Source organism: Kogia breviceps, chromosome 15, assembly GCF_026419965.1.
Source record: "Kogia breviceps isolate mKogBre1 chromosome 15, mKogBre1 haplotype 1, whole genome shotgun sequence".
Lineage (NCBI taxonomy): Eukaryota > Metazoa > Chordata > Mammalia > Artiodactyla > Physeteridae > Kogia > Kogia breviceps.
Genome location: NC_081324.1, coordinates 57,234,320 through 57,254,866, shown reverse-complemented (window position 1 = coordinate 57,254,866; position 20,547 = coordinate 57,234,320). Strand labels below are relative to the sequence as shown.

The following is a 20,547-nucleotide window of genomic DNA, read 5'->3' as shown; positions in this document are numbered from 1 at the left end:
AACCAACCCCCCAAAAAGGTGCCTGTGTGAGTCTAATGTCTGTTCTTGGTGGGTTTGTATAAAATCACACAGAAGAATGGTACTTGGGGAATGAAGTAGCTTTCATAAGCTGGCACCCTGAATTTGGAGAAGGGTGGCTCTCATTCTAAATATAGTAATCACATACTTATAAGTAATTTGTTTCTTTTTTCAGCAGATGGTAAATGATTATCAGGTTTGTTTTAGATGATTTGTTTCCGAAAGAAAACTGTGCATTAGATTTATCTCTGTTTTCTTTAAAAATGTTATGAATAAAACGTGACTTTTATCAGTCAGTGAATAATAGCTGATAGAAAGAATGACATTCAAATAACAGAGCAAAGGGCTCTAAGGAAATTGTCCTGGTTAATATTAATTACTACACCAGATAGACTGGGAGGGTGTTGCTGTGTAAATATTCTCTACCGTTAAGTCAGATGTGTGAGTACCACAGGGAGAGAGTCACTGAGTCACTTAAGTAGCATTTTTAAGGCATAATAATGAGTTTTTAGCAGGCTTTTGTTTTGTGGAGCAGTTTTCTGTGGCTGTCCAGAGTTACATGCAGTTGTGCTTTCTACTCCAAGACATGGCAGCTGTAGAAAAGTCGAAACCTCCATATCCGTAGATGTGAAACCCACAGACACCGAGGGCCAACTGTATTCGTTGTACTACGTACACCATTTTGTGTAAGGGACTTGAGCATCCGTGGATTTGGGTTATCCACAGAAGCCCCAGAACCATTCCCCCCAGATACCAGGGCACAACTGTGGCCAGACCTCTGCCTCCTAATCCAGAGCACCTTGGGGGTGAGATGTTTTATAGGAGACTTATCCTGGGCACATAAAAAGAGAAGTTTCTAGCACGTGTATACAATTTTAATAATAAGCAAAAGCATAAATAGAAACAAATAAAAGTTACAGGTGCCTGGTATCACCTCCCTCCTGACCTTTTTTGCTGCCCACTCACCATGGAGTCTCAGTTCTTCCTTCCATTTCGCCAAACCCAGATGTGGCTTGTAGGGCAGTGAACTCCCTGGATCCCCTGATTTAGAAGACTTTACTGTCCCAAAGGGATACTTAGAGGAAGTAAAAATTGTGTTATTAGTGCTGTATCGTTGTTATAAATTATATTAGTGAAGTGGGAAGAATGCTCGCCTAGCGTAGATAAGTTCAGACCGATGTCCAGGCCGTCTGTCTGTACAGCGGTGGGCAGATGACGTGCTGTCTGCAGGTCCCATCTTTAGCCGTCATCTGTAAGGTGGGATCAAGGCCACCTCTGACAGGTTGTTGCGAAGAGTGAATAAGACGTAGGTGAAAGCAGTCTTGTTACAGATGTAATCATAATGATCTCAGTAGGTATACTGATAAATGATAAATCATTAATAATAATGATAAATCATTATTCATAAATGATAATCATTCTTTAGGTTTTTGTGAGCTGGCCTAGGAAGTCCGTCTTACCATGCTCTACCTTCTATAACAATGTCCCGTTTTTAGAATCTCTGAGAGCCAAACTTTTGGGAAAAACTGTTCATTAGGACCGTTTTGAGTCAGATTAAGATACTGAAAAATTCACATTGACAATGACAGTTTCTTTAGTGGCGCCTCATCTCCTCTTCCTTGAAGAGTATGTGTAAACTAGTGTATGTTCTCTAAGTCAGTGTTGGAGGAACTTGTGTAGAATCACAGCTTTTTTCCCCGAATGTCATCCACTCTGTCCTGCGATGTGAACCCAAGGGGACACAGTTGTTGTGAATGTTGTTTTCCTTGTGACCTTCTGTGTGATAATGATCACTGAGAAGACAGAAGACAATTGTGAAATCAATGTACTAACTCCATGCTGTCTCTTTCTCCCTGCCCAAAAGTGATGTTAGTATGTGTTGTCTCTCACTCTTTGGGGTCCTGCCAATTCTCGTATGTTTTCTGTGCTGCTGCTCGGGGGGCCATGGCTGCATGTTGGAATAGAAACTGCTTTTTGCAAGGTTGCATCTTCTATTAGAACAGACTAACAAGCCTTTTAGGAAACTGTGTCTCATCTGAGCTTTTTCATCATCAGTAAGAGATGTAAAATATCTTAGTGAAGGTATTTTAGTAAAATGGTTTACTATTCAAAGGATTTCAGAGTTTTTTCTTACATTTATGTTTTAAACTTCCTAAAATACGAAAGCAGATTAAATTTTGCCTATGATTTGAAAAGCAGCCTTTCTAAATTTCAGTAAATTTTATGGTACCTAAAACCTAAAAGAATGAGTACCAAATTTCAAAAATCTAACTAAATTAAGCATCTCTTTCACTAAGACATTTCAGCTGGGACGAAAGCCTGGGTGTTATCTCTTATGTTTGCGTGCTTTGCACTTGCATGAATTTCATTAGCAACATTTGTCTTGTTTTCCCAAAATACTAGAGATGAATGAATGTATGCATATCATGGTAGGCTTTTTAAAGCACAGTAGAAATTAAAACATTTCTGCACTTCAGTTGAATAGAGTTACCATCTGAATTCCATAATCTCTGCCCAGATGGTTACTTTTCATTATTACTTATGTAGATTTTATATTGTAGAAGCGATAGACTTTCCAAGCACTAATACTAGTAGTAATAGTAATAATAATAAAAAGAATTTCAGTGCTCCTTAATGAGTGGCACTTCCAAAGCTCTGTTTAAAGTCAAGTGCACTAGGGCAGTGGTCTGTCTACTGTTAGTTGTGGAACTTGCCCCAAGTGTCTGGTGCCAGTGCCCCGCCAGTTACTCTGTGGGTAACAGCCTTGGTGGCCACTCAGCCCCCCGTCCTTCCACTCACCTCCACCATCACATGCGTCCTCACCAGAGAGCCTGAGAGTGGATGGAAATTATTCTGGTGGCTTTGAGAGATGAGCATTGAAATCACACTTAAACGCAGTTATGGGTGACATAGAAAGATGAATCTGTGGCGTTGCTTAGATGAGAGTACCTGCAGGGCTGACCTGTCTTTTGAGGAGAAACCTGGTATTTTATGGGGGTATTTTTTCTGTAATGGGAGCAATCGGTGGCGTCCGTCTGTCTTCTGACTTAACTATTTTGGTCTTTATTTCTCCAATTGTATTTGCTTTTAGCATCAGTGAATGAAAACCATGAAATATACATGAAGGATTCTGTGTCTGCTGCAGAGGTTGGTACTGGCCAGTACATAACAACAAAGGGCATCTCTCAGACCAACTTGATCACCACTGTGACTCCGGAGAAAAAGGCAGAGGAGGAGCGGGACGAGGAAGAGGACAGACGGCAAAAGGCCAAGGAAGCCACACCAGTCGCTGCCGTACGGCCCAAGGGAAAGGTACATCTCCCCGCTGTCTCCCCGACCTGTGCACTCTCTAAAGAACTCCTGAATAAGACTGAGGACGTAAGCCAGGAATGTGAATAAGACTTAGGCTAATTCGTATCTCAGCATTAGTCACCTTCATGTTGTCAATTATTAAATTAGTATGTCCTCTGTCAACACTTTTCCTCTGCAAAAGCCCTTTCTAACTTTCGGGAAATTCTTATTGAATAACTGAGGTGCTACATGAGGCTTTCAACAGCTAGCTGTCCTGTCTGTAGATCTTAAAAATGTTTGGTAGTGAATTACACTTTTCTGTTTGGGCTCACAATTCAGAACTGTCACTAGAGCTGTTTTCTTTGTTTCTGGCCCCATCCTCCTACCCAGGGCTGTGTATTTGTCTAGATGCACAGTAATTGCTTTGCCCTTCTTCTGACTGCAGGTAGCTGAGTGACCAGAGCCTGCGTACTTATACACTGTTTCCAGTGTTTCTCTCTCTCAGTCTTATCATCTTAACCTAATCATCAAAGTAGCCAGTGGATGTGTTTTGGAAAAGGGATGTTAAGGGTGAAGTTTGCAAGGGAAGACGGGAGGGCGAACTTGGCAGTAGACTGGAGGGCGAACTTGGCAGTAATTTCTCCAGGGCGTTTTATTCATTGAACTTGGTCACTTCATTTTATCCAAAAGTCAATTTATTTTTAAGTATTATGTTTATTTCTGGAGGTCCATCACTATAAAGCAACTTTTCAGGAAAATGAAAGTCAAAAAACATGTAGACAACCTGCTTCTGGTCTGGGGTTTTGTATGTCACAGAGCAGCTCCCTAAAAGTCAAAGAACACACCAGGAGGTTTATACATAATAATAATGGAAAAACAAGAGTGGGTCTTGGAATGTACAGAGTACAGAGTGAAAGGAAACAGCAGAATAAAAATGCCATATAACTTAGAGGTTATGCTAAAACTTAGGTAAATTTGACTCAGAAGTGCTCTTTTGCACATGGGCTCTTCAGATGCAGAGTACAGGGCAGAGAATCAGCTGGGACTCTAGAAAAATGCTCCTTTGGATAAGAATTTAGCAGTGACCTCTAAATGGGCAGATTGGCAAACGTATCATCATTCTGTTTATGTTAGACTATCCCAATGACCCAATCCATCATCCTTTTTTAGAGTAAGATTATTTATTTGCCAAACACAAAAATAAAAACAGGATAGGACATAATGGAAGGATATTTGGATCACTTTTGCTGCTAAATGCACTTTGTTCTGAATTCGGTTTTTACACTCTTTTCAGTTAAGGCAGGTTCTAACTAGGTCACCATCAGAAGATGATATACTTGAAAAGCCCATGTGTCCCATGATTTCTGGAAGTGGCCCAGGCCAGCACTCCATTCTGAGGGATGTGTAAATATGATTAAGTACCCCATAAAAGTAAATGACTTGTCGTTTGCCCCAAAAACGATCCAGTCCCACTTTGTTTGATTTTAAAAGATCAGCGATTTGTTTACATGAGATGGAGCCCTAAGCCAGCATCACTTGGTGCCATCTTATGCCATGGGAGACTAGAAAGACCAAGAAGACTGTTCTCTTAGAGTCGGAGCCTCCGAGAAGCAGCACTGTGACCCTGATGCCTTCTGAGAGTCCATGGCCAAGGCCTTGTGCTGAAGGAGGTGAAGGGCTGTCTACATCTCCTCCACTGCAAAGCTGTCTTTAAAAACCAATCTAGGGCTTCCCTGGTGGCTCAGTGGTTAAGAGTCCGCCTGCCAATACAGGGGATGTGGGTTCAAGCCCTGGTCCGGGAAGATCCCACATGCCGCAGAGCAACTAAGCCCGTGAGCTACAACTACTGAGCCTGCGCTCTAGAGCCCACGAGCCACAACTACTGAGCCCATGTGCCACAACTGCTGGAGCCCACGTGCCTAGAGCCCATGCTCTGCAACAAGAGAAGCCACCACAATGAGAAGCCCACGCACCGCGACTAGAGAAAGCCTGGCATAACAACGAAAAACCAGCACAGCCAAAAAATAAATAAAATTAATTTTTTTTAAAAAGCCGCTCTAAAAACCACTCTAATCAGCAACATGGAAGATTAAACCATCATTTCATTCTTCTCTATCTTCAAAAAGTAACGTAGAGGGAGCTCATTTTTTAACCAAGATGAAAATGTATTACTGAAAATAGTTATTAAGCGACTGGTCCCTAGATTCCTTTGAGAGGAGGTGTGTTTCCCCACTAACGATCACCCCAGGTGATGGGGCAGCCTCCACGGGCAGAAGGCGGCTTGTAACTTGTACATTATCCTCAGCTCAGTGAGATTTGTGCAGGGTCTTGTTTAAGACACAGCGTTTAACGTCACATGTATTAGGAAAAGACATACTTGTCTGATACCAAAAAAAGAGCCACTTCTACATTCTACTAGATCCATGATATAATTTTATTTGTGCATTTTCTTACCCTCTGTCTCTATATTTACCAAGTCAGGATTGGATAACCGTCACAAAGCAGGCCAGATAATGTCCATGCTCTCAGGACACTAGGCAAAAACACGCATGTGGGTACACACACACACACACACACGAGCAGAAGTTCAGTCATCTTCAGGCTCCAGGTGACCTTGCCTTGAACTCGGCTATAGCAGCTTCCACGCTGGCCCTGGGTCTTGTCTGGCATCTGCTTGCCTCTCCCACCCCTCTCGCTCGGCGTTTCTCCACCACCTGCAGAGAAAGCTGGCTGTGGTCACGGAGACTGTGGGGACCAGGAAGGGTGTAAAGAACCTTACTCGCCCTGCAGAAGCCTGCGTGCCCCTCCCCAGGAGCGCCTCCGTGGGGATGCCTGCCTTGATCGGCCCCTTAAGGACTCAAACCAGGCGGCTTAAGCCTACCGCTCCTCTAAGAAAAACCGGAAGGTGGGGAAATTGTAACTTTCTACTATTTATGGACCACAAGTAATACAAAGTAAATGCTGATAAACCACATCACAAGAAAACACATTCTTTTTTGCTAGTTAGCTTGTTTGAAACCACTTCTTTAAGCTCCCCCGTGTACATTATGGGAAACGGGCCAAAATAGGAGTTTTCGAAAGAGCCTCGGTGCTTTATGGAGAGGTAAGGTTCCTACAGTGTTCACTGTGGAATTCCCTAATTGGAGCTCCTTACGGGTAGGAGTGGGGTCAGAAACTTCTTGATTTGGAAACCCACCTGCTTTGCCTGTAACTGACTAACCAAGGAAAACTAATGCTAGAGATTTTGTTTTTAATCATCAAAAATTGGATTCATTGTCATTTTAATCCAACTGAACCCTAGTAACAGATCTGGTAGCTGGAGATGAGGAGAAGTTACTGAAAGTCTTGGTTTTAAGTTATCAGAGAGTTACATTTGCTCTCAGCATCCTAAAAATTTCTAGAGTTGTTGGTCTAAACAGAAGTTTTGGATCATATGAAACGCAGTCATTGAGATTACCCACAGATACCTTTGGTTCTGATTTTTTTTTTTCAAGCCCACCCTGTGTTTGACTTGAGGGACTAATGGGAAAACAACGGCCATTCATGGCAGCGTTGGCATGCAGCTTGAATACTTGAAAATTCACAAACAACCCTAGTGCTGAAATTCTTGTTTGACGATTTTTTTCTCGGTACCCATAAGAAAATTAACTAATTGCAGTTTTCTTTTTGTCCTTTTGCACCTCTGTTCGCTGCTTTCTGTCTCTCTCGCTGTCTCTCTCACATCAGTCACCCGGCCTTGGCACTGACTCATGTCCCCCCTCCCCCCCATCAGCCCGCTCTCCCCCTGCATCTCCCACAGGGCTCCGCAGGAGGTGTAAGGAGAACGGGCACCCCCCGCCGGGGGTCGAGCCGGCCATAGACCCCGGGCACCTGCACGGGGAGCCCGCCTCGGACTCTGACGGCCGAGGAAAGCCGTGCCTGGGGGACCACGATGTGGCTTTTACCTACAAACAGCAGCCAGGCAGAGGGACCACCCTGTTTTCCTTCTCCTTGCAGCTCCCCGAGTCTTTCCCCTCTCTTCTGGATGACGATGGCTACCTGTCTTTCCCCAACCTTTCCGAGAGCAGCCTCCTGCCCCAGAGCTTGCAGCATTACCTCCCCATCCGCTCACCCTCTCTGGTGCCCTGCGTCCTCTTCATCTTCTTCTTCCTGCTCTCCGCCTCCTTCTCAGTGCCATACGCCCTCACTCTCTCCTTCCCTCTGGCTTTGTGCCTCTGCTGCCTGGAGCCCAAGGCGGCCTCCTTGAGTGCCTCACTAGACAATGACCCGAGTGACAGTTCAGAGGAAGAGGTGTGTACCTCGGCATAGAACACACGTCCCTGTCGTGCTCGGGGCCGCGGTCCGAAACAGTCTCAGACGGCTGCTGCGATAGTGGTCCTACTTTCAGAGCCTCATTTATCGTCTGTGCCAATCTGTGCAGAGGTTTTGTGTGCAGGGGGTGTGACCCGGCCCCGGGGTTAGGCACAACACCATGTGGTCGCGGCAGGCTGAGCCCGGCCCGGAACTGCACTGCCACCCACCGACTCCAGCGGGTGGGGAAGGACTCAGCCGTGAGCCAATTGTAAATAAATAACCCGTTAGCTACCTAAGAACTCAGGGTCGACTTAAAGGCTCTGTTCGGTTCTCATTCAATGAAGGAAGTGACACAGAAGACAGATGAGTAACTTTGAACTAGATTGGCGGCAAGTCACCAAAATGTACCCTGATGTAATGATGCACAGTGGTGATTTGCACCAGGTAAAGGATGCTCGGGGTGCGGCGGGAGAGAGCACTGCCGTCGAGGTGCATCACCGTCCTCGGGGCAGCTCTCCGAGGCAGACTGTAAATGCCTCCCTCTCCTCCCTGGAGATTCTGAAATGCCCCCGCCGCTCTTTGATTGTCATTGCCAGACCGTCACTGTTACTCCATGAGGGGAGCCCGATCCCGTGGGTGTGTTGGGTCAGAAAGAAGGGCTTGAGCCGTTTAAAACGCTCAGTGACATTGGTCATCGGCAGGACCAGAAAGAGCGGCGGTTGAAAACAGCAGTTTCCAAACACCATCAGGAAAGACTCCTGTTAGGTTTCCATACGCTGTAAAAATGGGCTGAAATTTCATGAGTACAAGCAACGCCAAGGCATGTGTTGGGTGGCACCCATTCTCTCAGTTCCAGCGTGAGGCTGGAGTAGTTGGATGGGCCTCTGCGGCTAGCGACCAGGAAAGGACTTGAGCCTTCAGCCTCCATCCTTGAAAGCAGGCTGCCTGTCAGGCCCCTGTCCCTCATCCGAGCCATTGGGGGAGGAGACGTCCTAGCCGGTAGTGTTTCCTCTTCATTGCTTTCCCCTTTCCCTCCACTCCATTGCCGTGTGAACAGCCCAGCGGTTTCCCTTTGTGCAGCCTTTAAATAGAACGTAGGGAAAAAGAACAGCAGTGCCAACAGGCCCCTGGCTGAAACCCACCCTCCTGCCTACGCCTGCCCCCCCCCTCCCCCTCCCCACCGCTCCTCCAGCACTTCTGGAGGGTTTTGTGTCAGGAGCCAAACCCAATACACCTAGCATTAAAAAAGAAAATCGCAGTCAAAGCAACACTAAAAAAGGAAAGTCTATTCAGTTCTATGCTCCGCTAGAAATGGTAATCCGAGCTGCACCTGTGAGTAGATAGCATTGTAAGGTACATATCTATATTTAGTGGTATTATGACTGTTTCTTTGCAGCAGCAGGAAAAAGTGGAAATGGTCTCCAAGATGTTCTCAAGAAAAATTTAGGCTTTTCAATTTGATATTGCCTAAGAGCCCTTTGCAAGGTTCTTGGATCCTCTGTGACTTAGCTCCAGATCTATCTCTGTGTTAACTATTTTCGTACGTGGAAAATATTTTAAGAGAAAAACCACTCTAAATCGTAGGTTTGAATATCACTGTTTCTCATAGTAGCGACATAATCAAATAATGTAGGTCCAAACCTACAGTCATTACGAATGCAGTATTATCTACAAAAACTGTTTATAATATTAGCTGGTTTCCAACCTGCACATCTTTGTTCTTTAGCAATGGAGCTAGTCATCAAGCTAACAGAAGGCGAAAAGATTGCCATTTTATGTTTTTCTGCATTTTAAATAACTGAACTTTTATGTAGCAGACCACACAGATCTTGTGCCTAATCCAGGGTGTACATCTTGTTGTAATCAGTGCATGAAAATTAATGTTCAACTTGGGCATGTCTGCATTACATCAGCAAAACAAATCACAGCAGTTACTCCTCGCAAGCTGGAGGCCGCGTGGCTGGTGTTTCCCACATGTAAACCCTCCTCTGAGACCGTGAAGCAGCTCTGGCCGAGGCGGCCTTCCTAGTCCTCCCCTCCAGCCTCGGTCACCCATGACGGCTCTCCTGCCACATGACTTTGTATTTGGCCATCTGTTCAATGTCGTCTCAACCCCAAGTGTTAAGAGCTGTGAGCTCTGGTTCAAGCTGAGCTAGAGAACTCAGATGTAGGTCATTCAGGTAAAAAAAAAAAAAAAAAAAAAAAAAAAAAAAAAAAAAAAAATTCACCATTTGTTGACACGGCCTTGTTTTATTCCCTGGGCCTCAAGTGCTTTGGCAGCTAAACCGGATGACTTTGTAACATACGGTTCAGCTCTGTCCTTTGGTTTTGCAAAATCACTAATGACTCTAATTCTTTTTAAATATTTTATCATCACTGCTTACATCTGTCACGTGTGGTAGTGGCTTAATTAGTCCCCTTCTCAAGAGTGAAACCCAGTGCAGAGAGCTGTAATCATTTCAAACTACAGAGCTGTTAGCTTTTTTTTTTTTTTTTTTCATTTGTCCTTCTAGCATTTTGGTCAGATAAGGAGGGGCCGAATGCTAAATCATCTACATATGTCCAGAGACATAAGATGAATTTAGCTCACCGTAATTATGTGTCAACTTGTGAAGAATTTTTTGATAATAACAAAAAAGGAGATGGATGAAGTGTGGAGGAAAAGATTAATCACTTGATTTAACATTTTAAATGGTGTAAACGCATTATGTGATAGTCCACGGCATGCCATACATTTTGCAGTTTTGCTTAGACATAGGATATTATATAAATAAAAGTTGCTATAAAAGCTGCTTTATTCAACCTTTAATACTTCAGTCATTAACTGTTTATTGATCAGGCACTATGTTTGTTGAATGACTGACTAGGTGCTGAGTAAGAGGTTGAGGGAGTTTAGATATGGCCTAAGCTGCTATTTATTTGTGTATAGCTAGGAAAAATAATAGCAATACTTAGGACATACTATTTTGATATCAATATTTATGATTTTTCTAGGCATTTTTAGCTGTGTGTATGTGTCAGGCATTGCATAAAGACTTAGCATCTGTTACCTGATACAGTTAGGGCTATGATTTTCCCCATTTTCCAAGAAGGAATTTGGGATTAAAATATGAAACCTGCCCCCTGTGCCCCAGAGTTAAATAAATAGCAAGGATTTGAGCTGATGTCAGTCTGTCCTGAGACCCCCTCACTCTTAACCATGGCAGTAATTCCAGTGCCAAGATGCCTGGAAAGCTGCTGAAGTGAATTCTAAAGCCATAAGGGAAATAATCAAAGTAGGAGGAGAAATACTTTCAAGAACTTTCGAAGACTTTGACACAACTAGTTAGCACACTGAGCCCAAGTCATTCTTATTTGTTCTTGAAAGCCTAAGATTTCCTCGGGTTACCCCATACCCTTGAACGGTGACTTGCTTCTCTTCCTAAATCAAACTGGCCTTGCCCTAGACTGTCAGTTGGTGAAGCCATGCTAAAGCCCTAGCAGTGATCACCCTGATAAGAAAATTAATAGCCACCTGCCTCCAGGTGTTGCCAAGGTGGTCGGGTCATGAAAGCTCTCAGCATGCTTTCTTTACCAACCTACTGAAAAGGATTTCCCTCTTAGGCACAGGAGCAGATTGCCAGGATGGAGACCTCAGGTGCACAGGCCAAGCATGAAATCCAACTCCTTTTCTTTTAGGAATATAGAAAATGAAAGTTTGGGAGAGGATCAAGAAGTCAACCCAGCCAGAGTCATGTAGACATAAAGAGCACTCTCCCAGCCCTCCCGCTGATAATCCATGGTCTTTGCAATGAGAAATTATTTTAAGAGGCAGATTCACAACCGTAGAGCCCCCAGTTTGGATTTTTGTTGACAAATTACTAATCGCACAACTTTGCTCGAGGGACTTTAAATAATGACTAGTTTGAGAGTTGAGAAGGGAAAGTCAGTTAATATTATATAGGACGTTGAGATGTCCCAATTTCAATGGCTGTGGCTCGTCTCTCCTCCAGAAAAAAACGATTTTGTTTTAAATCATAAACCGCTATAAAAACAGATTAAAAATCAGTCTTGAAATTACTATTGTAATTCTCCCTTGAAAGCCTAGGCTCTGTCAAATGCTGTGCTTTGTTTTATTTGTGTCCAGGTAGATGTCTCTCTCCCTCCTTCTCTCCTTATTTTTCATAACTATTATTATTATTTGCTTCATTTGAATGTTTACTTTGGAACGAGATATTTAATTACATACTTCTCTATACCTCTTTCTATTGGAGGGTGGGACAAAATAAACAACATATAGTCTTAAAAATATCTAGTTAGCAATCCTACTTGAGAATTGAGTTACATTTTTCATATGTAAAACATGCCTGTGAGTCACTGGCATGTGCTCTTTGTAATTAAAAGGTAATGCAGACAGCCTGATGGTCTTAGATGGATGCAAATTATCAAAATGTTATAAATGAGGGGCTGAAAGTCCAGTGACTGTTAATAGTAGCTTTTTATTTAAATTGACATGTTAAGTTACTTTTCAAATGTGACCTTATTCCTAGAATTCTTTTAGAAATATATAAACAGCAATTTTATTTGCATTAAACATTTTTAGGAGCTCTTTCTCGGGGTTTCAGTTAAAAATGGGGGAAAGAATGACATGGCAGCAGACATGTCAGCTTGGCTAATACACGTCCTGTGGTTCCGCAGGCCGTGTGCCTCTGGTCTTCCTCTGAGTGTCTCTGCTGATGGAACCTAGCTCTGGCCTTTCTTTTGCTTTTGTTTGAACCTGCATTCTTGTGGGAAGGTAGTTCGATACAGAGCACAGAAAAAGGGACTGAACGGTAGGACCCGGGCATGCCCGCTTGACCGGATGGTTTGTTTTCTCTTGCTGCCTTCCTCCTGGAACCTGATCACCTCTGTGATCCACAGACGGACAGTGAGCGCACAGACACTGCCGCTGATGGGGAAACCACCGCCACCGAGGTTGGTGCAGTCACCGTGCGTGCCCCCCGTTGCCTAACAAAAATGCTGCTTCTGCGTTTAGGAGCTTTGCATATTGCCTTTTAGAGCGGAGAGAAATTCTACTTTTAACAGTAGGAGTTAAACATATTCTACTGCCTAGACCAGTGGCTCCCAAACTCTGGCCTGCATCAGAGTCATCTGGAGGTTCCCATCCTCCTGTTTCTCCTTCAGAAGAGGGTCTGGGGTAGGACTGGAGAATTTGCATTTCTAACAAGTTCCCAGGTGACAGTGACTCTATCCAGTTCAGGGTCACATTTTGAGAACCCTTGGCTAAATTGGTAATAATTTTAAAGAACTTTTTGTTGGAGTAGAGTTGATTTACAATTTTGTGTTAGTTTCAGGTGTACAGCAAAGTGAATCAGTGATACATACACATATATCCACTCTTTTTTAGATTCTTTTCCCATATAGGTTATTTCAGAGTATTGAGTAGAGTTCCCTGTGCTATACAGTAGGTCCTTATTAGTTATCTATTTTATATGCAGTAGTGTGTAATGTATTCCCTTATCCCACGTGTTTACACATGATAGCCATAATTGGGGGTGGGTGGTACAATTTATGTAATTAGCTTATTGACTAGATACAGATATACTTTAAAATCTCAAATGGTCAAAATGCTTGTTAAAATTATAATACTTCTCTTAACTCATTTTTCATAGCCTGGATGTATTCTGGGTCACTCAAAAGAAATGAATTTTCCAAGGAAAAGAAAATTAACAAATTACTGTCAGTACTTTATTGGAAAAAAAAATTATCACATTGACCAGTGATACTATGCTCTTATTTATCCTTTGTTAATTCTTCAGGGTTCATTAAATACGTGTATGGCTTACATTGTTTTTTAAATCTTCTCTACCAGTAACTAATTAAAATTTCTGTAAAAACAATAGTTATCTATAGTAATGGAAGTCAAAATGTTCATTTCCTAAAGTGCTAACAGAATATTTTTTTTACTTTGTGATAGTGTTTAACATTAGGTTTTGTTGTGTTTTGTTGTTGTTGTTGTTGTTTTTGCGGTACGCGGGCCTCTCATCGCTGTGGCCTCTCCCGCTGCAGAGCACAGGCTCCGGACGCACAGGCTCAGCGGCCATGGCTCACGGGCCCAGCCGCTCCACGCCATGTGGGATCTTCCCGGACTGGGGCACGAACCCGCGTCCCCTGCATCGGCAGGCGGACTCTCAACCACTGTGCCACCAGGGAAGCCCTAGGTTGTTTTTTACAGTATCCAATCATACCAATATTTGGGGTATTTAGGAAGAACTAAAAATGTTATAGGTAGTATTTATACATCACTTCATTGAAAATATGTTAAGAAAAACATTTCAAAATGGAGTTTAATTGTTTCTTCCTTTGGAAATGCCAGAGTTCAGTTCAAAGTTTGGAAGTCATCATTTTTTAATTTAGAGATAATACTGTAAAACTATCATCCTGGTTCTTTTAAGCAATCACATATAAACTGATTACAAGGTAATCATTTTCTATACCAAATATAACAATTGCATCTTAATTTTGTAAGAATTAGTCATATGTAACTACTGATACATTCAGTAAATTTCATTGTAATCCTTAGGTATGCTGTAAATGAAAAATATTTTAATACTACTACTTTAAATTTCTCTTAATTCGTCCCAGCCTCTCCTTCCCTCCCCCTCCCTGTGTCCACAAGTCCATTCTCTATGTCTCTATTCCTTCCCTGCCACTAGGTTCATCAGTACCATTTTTCTAGAGTCCATCTGTATGCGTTAATATACGGTATTTGAGGGAGTAGCATTGACATATACACACTACCATGTGTAAAATAGGTAGCTAATGGGAAGCTGCTACATAGCATAGGGAGATCAGCTTGGTGCTTTGTGCTCTGTGATGACCTAGAGGGATGGGGTGGGGCTGGGGGGAGAGGGAGGCTCGAGAAGGAAGGGATATAGGCATACATATAGCTGATTCACTTTGTTGTACAGTAGAAACTAACACAGCATTGTAAAGCAATTATACTCCAATAAAGATGTTAAAAAATATATCTTTTATGAAGCTTAAAAATAAAATGAAGAGCTATGAACCCACCACCTCTGTAGAATCAGCATACCTCCAGCCCCCTAACACTTCTTATAAACGCTTCCCCTTCTCTTTTTTCCGGAGCCAGTGGCAGTGCAGGGTGGCGTGTGCAGGTTAGACAGTCTGGTCCCCATTGAGACCCAGACAAAGTGATCCATTTGCTGAAGGCCATGTGCTCTGGCATCACCCCCTTGTCACCCATAATTTCACTCTGGACTGCATCTTATAGTTGCTTTTTGTAGTTGATGGTAATCTATTTAATTTCCTCACTTACCCCATCCATATCAGCCCTCTCCTCTCCAAATTTATTTTTAAGTAGGTGGGTTCAAGAAATTCAAAGTTCCAAGAAATTTTTTAATGCGGGAACCTCTGTGTTAAAGTTCTTTGTGCCTCAGTTCTCTGGTCTACAAATTGGGGATCAAAATAGCTAATCTCATAGGATTATTGTGAGGACTCCTACACTCCAAGGGAGTTCTCATCATTGGATATTCATAGCCGTTTTTGTGAATTTTAATTTCGATGTTGGCTTCCCCCACTTCCTGAACCGTTGCTAACGTCTTTTAAGGACAGCCCGCCAAGTCCTAGCTGTCACCTCCCAAGCACACGTGTGGGCTCATCGCACTTGGAAGTGTCCAGGTTAAAATGTCAGAGACCCGTGGGGCAAGGAATCTTTTGCTCCTGTCTTCTTATTAAGATTCATAATTTGTGTGTGAGAACGTTGTGGTTTATATATAAGAAAGAAATGTCTTCTCACATAAGAGCAAACTAGCACCCCCATGTAGCTGGCTTACGTAGACCCATCCTTCCATCTTAGAGTCGATGGCATGGTAAGACTATTTTCCACTCTCTCTTGATGCTGGCAGTCGGAACAGGAGGAAGATGCAGAGCTCAAAGAACAGGTAGAAAATTCAAAATCAAACACAAAAGCAGAAACCAGCATGTGATAAGTCATTGTTTATCTGTGGTGTTCAGATCTTGCCGCATGCTCCGTGGCGGTGACTGTGTGTTGGTGCAGTGTGGAGGATGACACTTGTTCATGTGACTATCATGTCCCTTACTTTCCTTTCTTCTCCACTTTTTTCAGAATAGTCTGATTAAGCGAATAAAGGGTGAAAATGTGTATGTCAAACATAGTAATCTTATGTTAGAGGTTGGTATTGGTATATACCAGTGCATGCTTGTGTGTGTTGGTTTTCCTTTAGTGGCTTAACCTGTGGGCTTGTACCATGATGCATGAAGGGTGTGTTCTCACCTGTGAATACATGCGGTTGATTTCTCAGCTTCCTCTGATTCCTTCCTCTCTCCTAGACATAGATCCCCTTTCCTGCGTGTGTATTTATTTTAATTCTCTGGTTACATGTGAATTACACTCTTAACAGTTGACCTTTGAAACTTTTGATTTTTATGCTTGTGTGAACTAGCTTTTGTTTTCCCTTGGAAATATCACATTTTCACCAGAGTGTTTGTGGTAGTGTCATGAGCCCCGATCAGAATTCTTTTATTTTGACTACTAATGGGATAATGAGATAATGACCTTTTAAAATGAGAGAGAGCACGCAGAAAGGAAAACAAACGTAAAATGTTGACTGTTGGATTCTTTATGTTCTGAATATAGGAGCTAGATAAAACCCAAGATGACCTGATGAAACATCAGACCAATATTAGTGAGCTGAAAAGAACCTTTTTAGAAACCTCCACGGGCACTGCCATCACGAACGAATGGGAAAAGAGGCTTTCCACCTCCCCCGTGCGACTAGCCGCCCGGCAGGAGGAGGCACCCATGATCGAGCCGCTGGTACCTGAAGAGGTCGGTATTCAGGCTTTGGGTTGCACTTGTCTTCTGTTCACTAGCCTTGCTCCTCTGCAGGGTCTGCAGGGAAAGGATGTGGCAGGCTTCTGAGTAGAGAATCTCACCCCTTGTCTGTGTATAACCAGTACAATGTTAGGTGGCCAAGGAGTGAGTAATTACATCCCATGGTGCTTTGGAACGAACAAGGAAACTCTGGTTCAGATCTGCTTATTCTAGATTCACAGCTGGGAGACATTGACCTACTGTATTAATGAACCAAGATTTTCTGAATGTACTGCTGCTGCTTTAAGAAATGCCTTGAAAATTCATGACTGTTTCTCATCAATTGCAAGATGTGGCCTATTGAGATTGTCTCATGTTTGACTAAACAGTGTTCTGAAGTTGATAACATTTCAGGGCATACTTTACTCTGGGACTACTACACCAGGTTTTTACAGGTATACTCAGTTTTTTATTTCATTTTTATTTATAGCATATATATATATTTTTTAATTGGTTATTTTAACTGATTTATATATATAAACATATATATTATATTATGACTTATAATCAGTTTTTACTTGGTTTTTAATAGGGAAAGTAAAGGCCAGCATGTCTTTTTGAGTAAGTCTTCCATGTAGGAAATCACTCTTTAAATGTACAGCAAGGTAGAGGATTCAGCTGGTGTTACTTCAAGGCTCCCATCGTGTGGGACCCACAGTGGCAGTGGTACTAATCTTACTGTGAGCTGTTACACATCATCTTACTTTATCTGTCTTTCAAAAGAAGTAGTTTTTTTAATTTTTTAATTTTTTTGCCTGTGTTGGGTCTTCGTTTCTGTGCGAGGGCTTTCTCCAGTTGCAGCGAGCGGGGGCCACTCTTCATCGCGGTGCGCGGGCCTCTCACTGTCGCGGCCTCTCCTGTTGCGGAGCACAGGCTCCAGATGCACAGGCTCAGTAGTTGTGGCTCGCGGGCTTAGTTGCTCTGCAGCATGTGGGATCTTCCCAGACCAGGGCTCAAACCCGTGTCCCCTGCATTGGCAGGCAGATTCTTAACCACTGCACTACCAGGGAAGCCCCAAGAAGTAGTTTCTTAAAATGACATCTTTCTAGTATATTAACTTCTTTCTTCCCTTGAAAGCTGTTTATCTAAAGTGACCACGATCATGATGTTCCTGACAGTTCCAATCCCACTTTTTAAAAAATGACAAGGTATATCTCCATTTGAATTACTTTGTAAAGGGCCTTTTTATGCAGAATAAATGAAAAGTCCCGTGACCAAAGTATTCCTGTACCATTAAACATCAGTTTCATTCAGATTGTTTGAGTTTCAAGACACAAAAATTTCAGATTTTCCTGATTGATTTAAATATTGTAGTTCCTGCATTATTAGTAAGACTGCCACTTATGAGTTATGGTCAGATAAGTTTTATTGTAATTGGTCAAGTTTGGTTTACCCTGTTTCTACAAGGGCTGGAAATAAGGAAGGACATGCTGGCTCGGAAGATGGCAGATACTGGATTACATTACAAAAACATAAAATAAGTAGCCACTGAAAAAGTCAAGCCTCTCTTCCCCTGCTGTCACTTAGGGACACGCGAGGTAGCAGCCCTTTGAATGGAAGTTCGTGTAGTTGCTTGGAGAAGTTAAAGGTGGTGATAATAAACAAGGGACTGTCGAAGTCTAGGTCATTAGACTAGTAAAAGAAATGTTTTTCACTTGTTAAATCCTCTAATTCTTAGAGAATAACGGTGATGACCCCAAAGAATGTTAATAACTTACGAGGTGATGCTTTGAATACACTGAACTTACCCTCAATGTGGATGCCTTATCCCTGTTGGTGCAGAGAAACTGCAGTAGACCTAAGAAAGGATTGTTTTAAAAGAATTAAAGGATGGGGCTTCCCTGGTGGCGCAGTGGTTGAGAATCCGCTTGCCGATGCAGGGGACACGGGTTCGTGCCCTGGTCCGGGAAGATCCCACATGCCGCGGAGCGACTGGGCCCGTGAGCCATGGCCGCTAGGCCTGCGCGTCCGGAGCCTGTGCTCCGCAACGGGAGAGGCCACAGCAGTGAGAGGCCCGCATACCAAAAAAAAAAAAAAAAAGAATTAAAGGATGGAGGAAAGATGTCCTCTGCAGAAGCACAAAGTAGTTTGGTTACGTAGACTGGAGACCAGCAGCTGGCTTAGTGAGTGCCTTCAAGTGTCTGCTGAGTGGCCAAAGCAGAAGCTGTACCTTAGGACTCCACTGCCACCGGGAAGGGAGGAAATTGTTGGGAGACTTGCTAGCTGTAAAGAAGAGCTTCTAAAAAACAAGGCTGGCTAACCCTGGTTATCAAAGGGGCTCTGAAAAAGCAGCTCCAAGAAGCTTCAAGTCCCAGAGGAAGAGAGGTCCCTTCTGGGAGGTCAGGGCTGTGCGCGCTTCCCTCGCCTTGGGGCTCCCATCCGACCCTCCTCCCGGGGCCCTTGGTGACACCCAGTTTATCCTCCATTTGAGGGCCCTGGAGACAGCCCGGCAAGTTCTTGTGCTCCAAATTCTTGTTCATTTCTATATTAAAACTTAATACTGGCTTTTGTTATTGGTTTTGTGAAAAGCACAAAAGATAATTTTATCCTCCCAGCCAGGTAGGCATACACAAAGCATATTTGTCTAAAAACACCTAAACAAAAGATTTTCATTTTAGAGGGGAGGTATTTTTCTAAGTAAATTACTCATTTGATGTTATCCTTTTATTTAATATGACCCACTTTAAATTAATTAAACAATAATTGGCCAGTTTAGAAAGAGGTCCAATTATTTCTAAAAGAAAATAAGTAACTTAATTTTTTAAAGTGACTTCTCAAAAGAATAATTGCTTGTGTCAGAAGGGTAAAGAAACTGATTCAGTGACGCCACACTTAGTTGGATTTTTTGGGGAATCTCAGTGATACAATGTTGTTTTGAAAAAAATGTAATGACTCCTGATTTTTAATGTGACCACCTTTCTTCTTTATCTGTGGTGGTCGAACCCTAAGTAAATCTATTTCTATGCAACCAGTTTATGACCAATTAGAGAAAAATTAGGAGTTAGAAATATAGTGAGCTAGTAATGGTGATTCTATTCTAAGAACATGATGTTACGTTTATTATAAAATGGGAATTTTATTGCCAATGGTTTCAAGTTTCAAATGTTTGAGTTAACAGGAGACAAGTAGCAATGATGCCACAAAGAAGCAAATAATAGCAAATCATCATTAACTTTGGAAAATAGGCAAACCCACATACAGGGCCCTCCAAACGTAGGATAGATGGATGGGATGTGAAGGGTTTCAGGTACGTCTTCTGTCCCCAGCTATTTCCCATGACAGCCTTTTGTGGTATACCTAGGCCTAGTCCATATTGGACAGATATTCCTTCATGGTTACTTGAATATTAAAAGTTTCCAAATCCCAACCACAATGCAATACATGTTAGCACCTATGCCATGCCAGTACTGTCCTCTTTTTTTAAGGTGGCTGGTGGTTTTACTAGTATGTAAGCGTAATACAGTCAACTCTCCCTATTCATGGATTCCTTATTGTGCAAACTCACCTACTCACTAAAACTTATTGTAACCCTAAAATCAATATTAACAGCGCTTTCACGATAATTCACAAACAGGTACCATGTGATTAAAAAAATAAAATTGCTCAAGGCACACCTTCCCAGGTAAAGGTGAACAGGCAACAAGTTTCACAGCCTGTTTAGTGCCACATTTTTGCTTTTTTGTGTTTTTTGGTGGTGATTTTGCTATTTAAAACGACCTCCAGGCATAGTGCTGAAGTGCTGTCTAGTGTTCCCAACTACAAGAGGGCTGAGATGTGCCTTATAGGAAAATATGTGTGTCAGATATGCTTTGTTCAGGATAAGTGATAGTGCTGCTGGCTGTGAGTTTGATGTTAATGGATCAATAATAGATATTAAATAAGGGGTCTTTAAACAGAAACACACATAAAACAAGGTTATGCTTTGATCAGTTAACGAAAATTTCATGACCAGAAGCTCCCGGGAACCTGACCCTCTCTTTCCCCTAGGAGCTGTGGTTCAGTACTCAGTAATTCAGTGTTCACTTTATAGAACACAACTGCCATGATTA

General features: G+C 42.6%; 1 protein-coding gene across 50 annotated transcripts in view; it reads left to right on the top strand.

Moving 5' to 3' along the window:
- Positions 1-20,547, top strand: part of EPB41L3 (erythrocyte membrane protein band 4.1 like 3) — a 223,223-nt gene that overhangs the window by 191,969 nt on the left and 10,707 nt on the right. For 9 of the 50 annotated variants that reach the window (XM_067015615.1, XM_067015585.1, XM_067015589.1 and 6 more), the window contains exons 12-15: positions 3,110-3,330; positions 12,502-12,555; positions 15,510-15,545; positions 16,262-16,453. In XM_067015615.1, coding sequence (XP_066871716.1) covers positions 3,110-3,330; positions 12,502-12,555; positions 15,510-15,545; positions 16,262-16,453 — 503 coding nt within the window. Of the gene's footprint in view, positions 1-3,109; positions 3,331-7,035; positions 7,600-12,501; positions 12,556-15,509; positions 15,546-15,730; positions 15,797-16,261; positions 16,454-20,547 lie in introns of all 50 variants that reach the window. The other 41 variants (XM_067015581.1, XM_067015575.1, XM_067015573.1 and 38 more) reach the window with 13 other exon arrangements.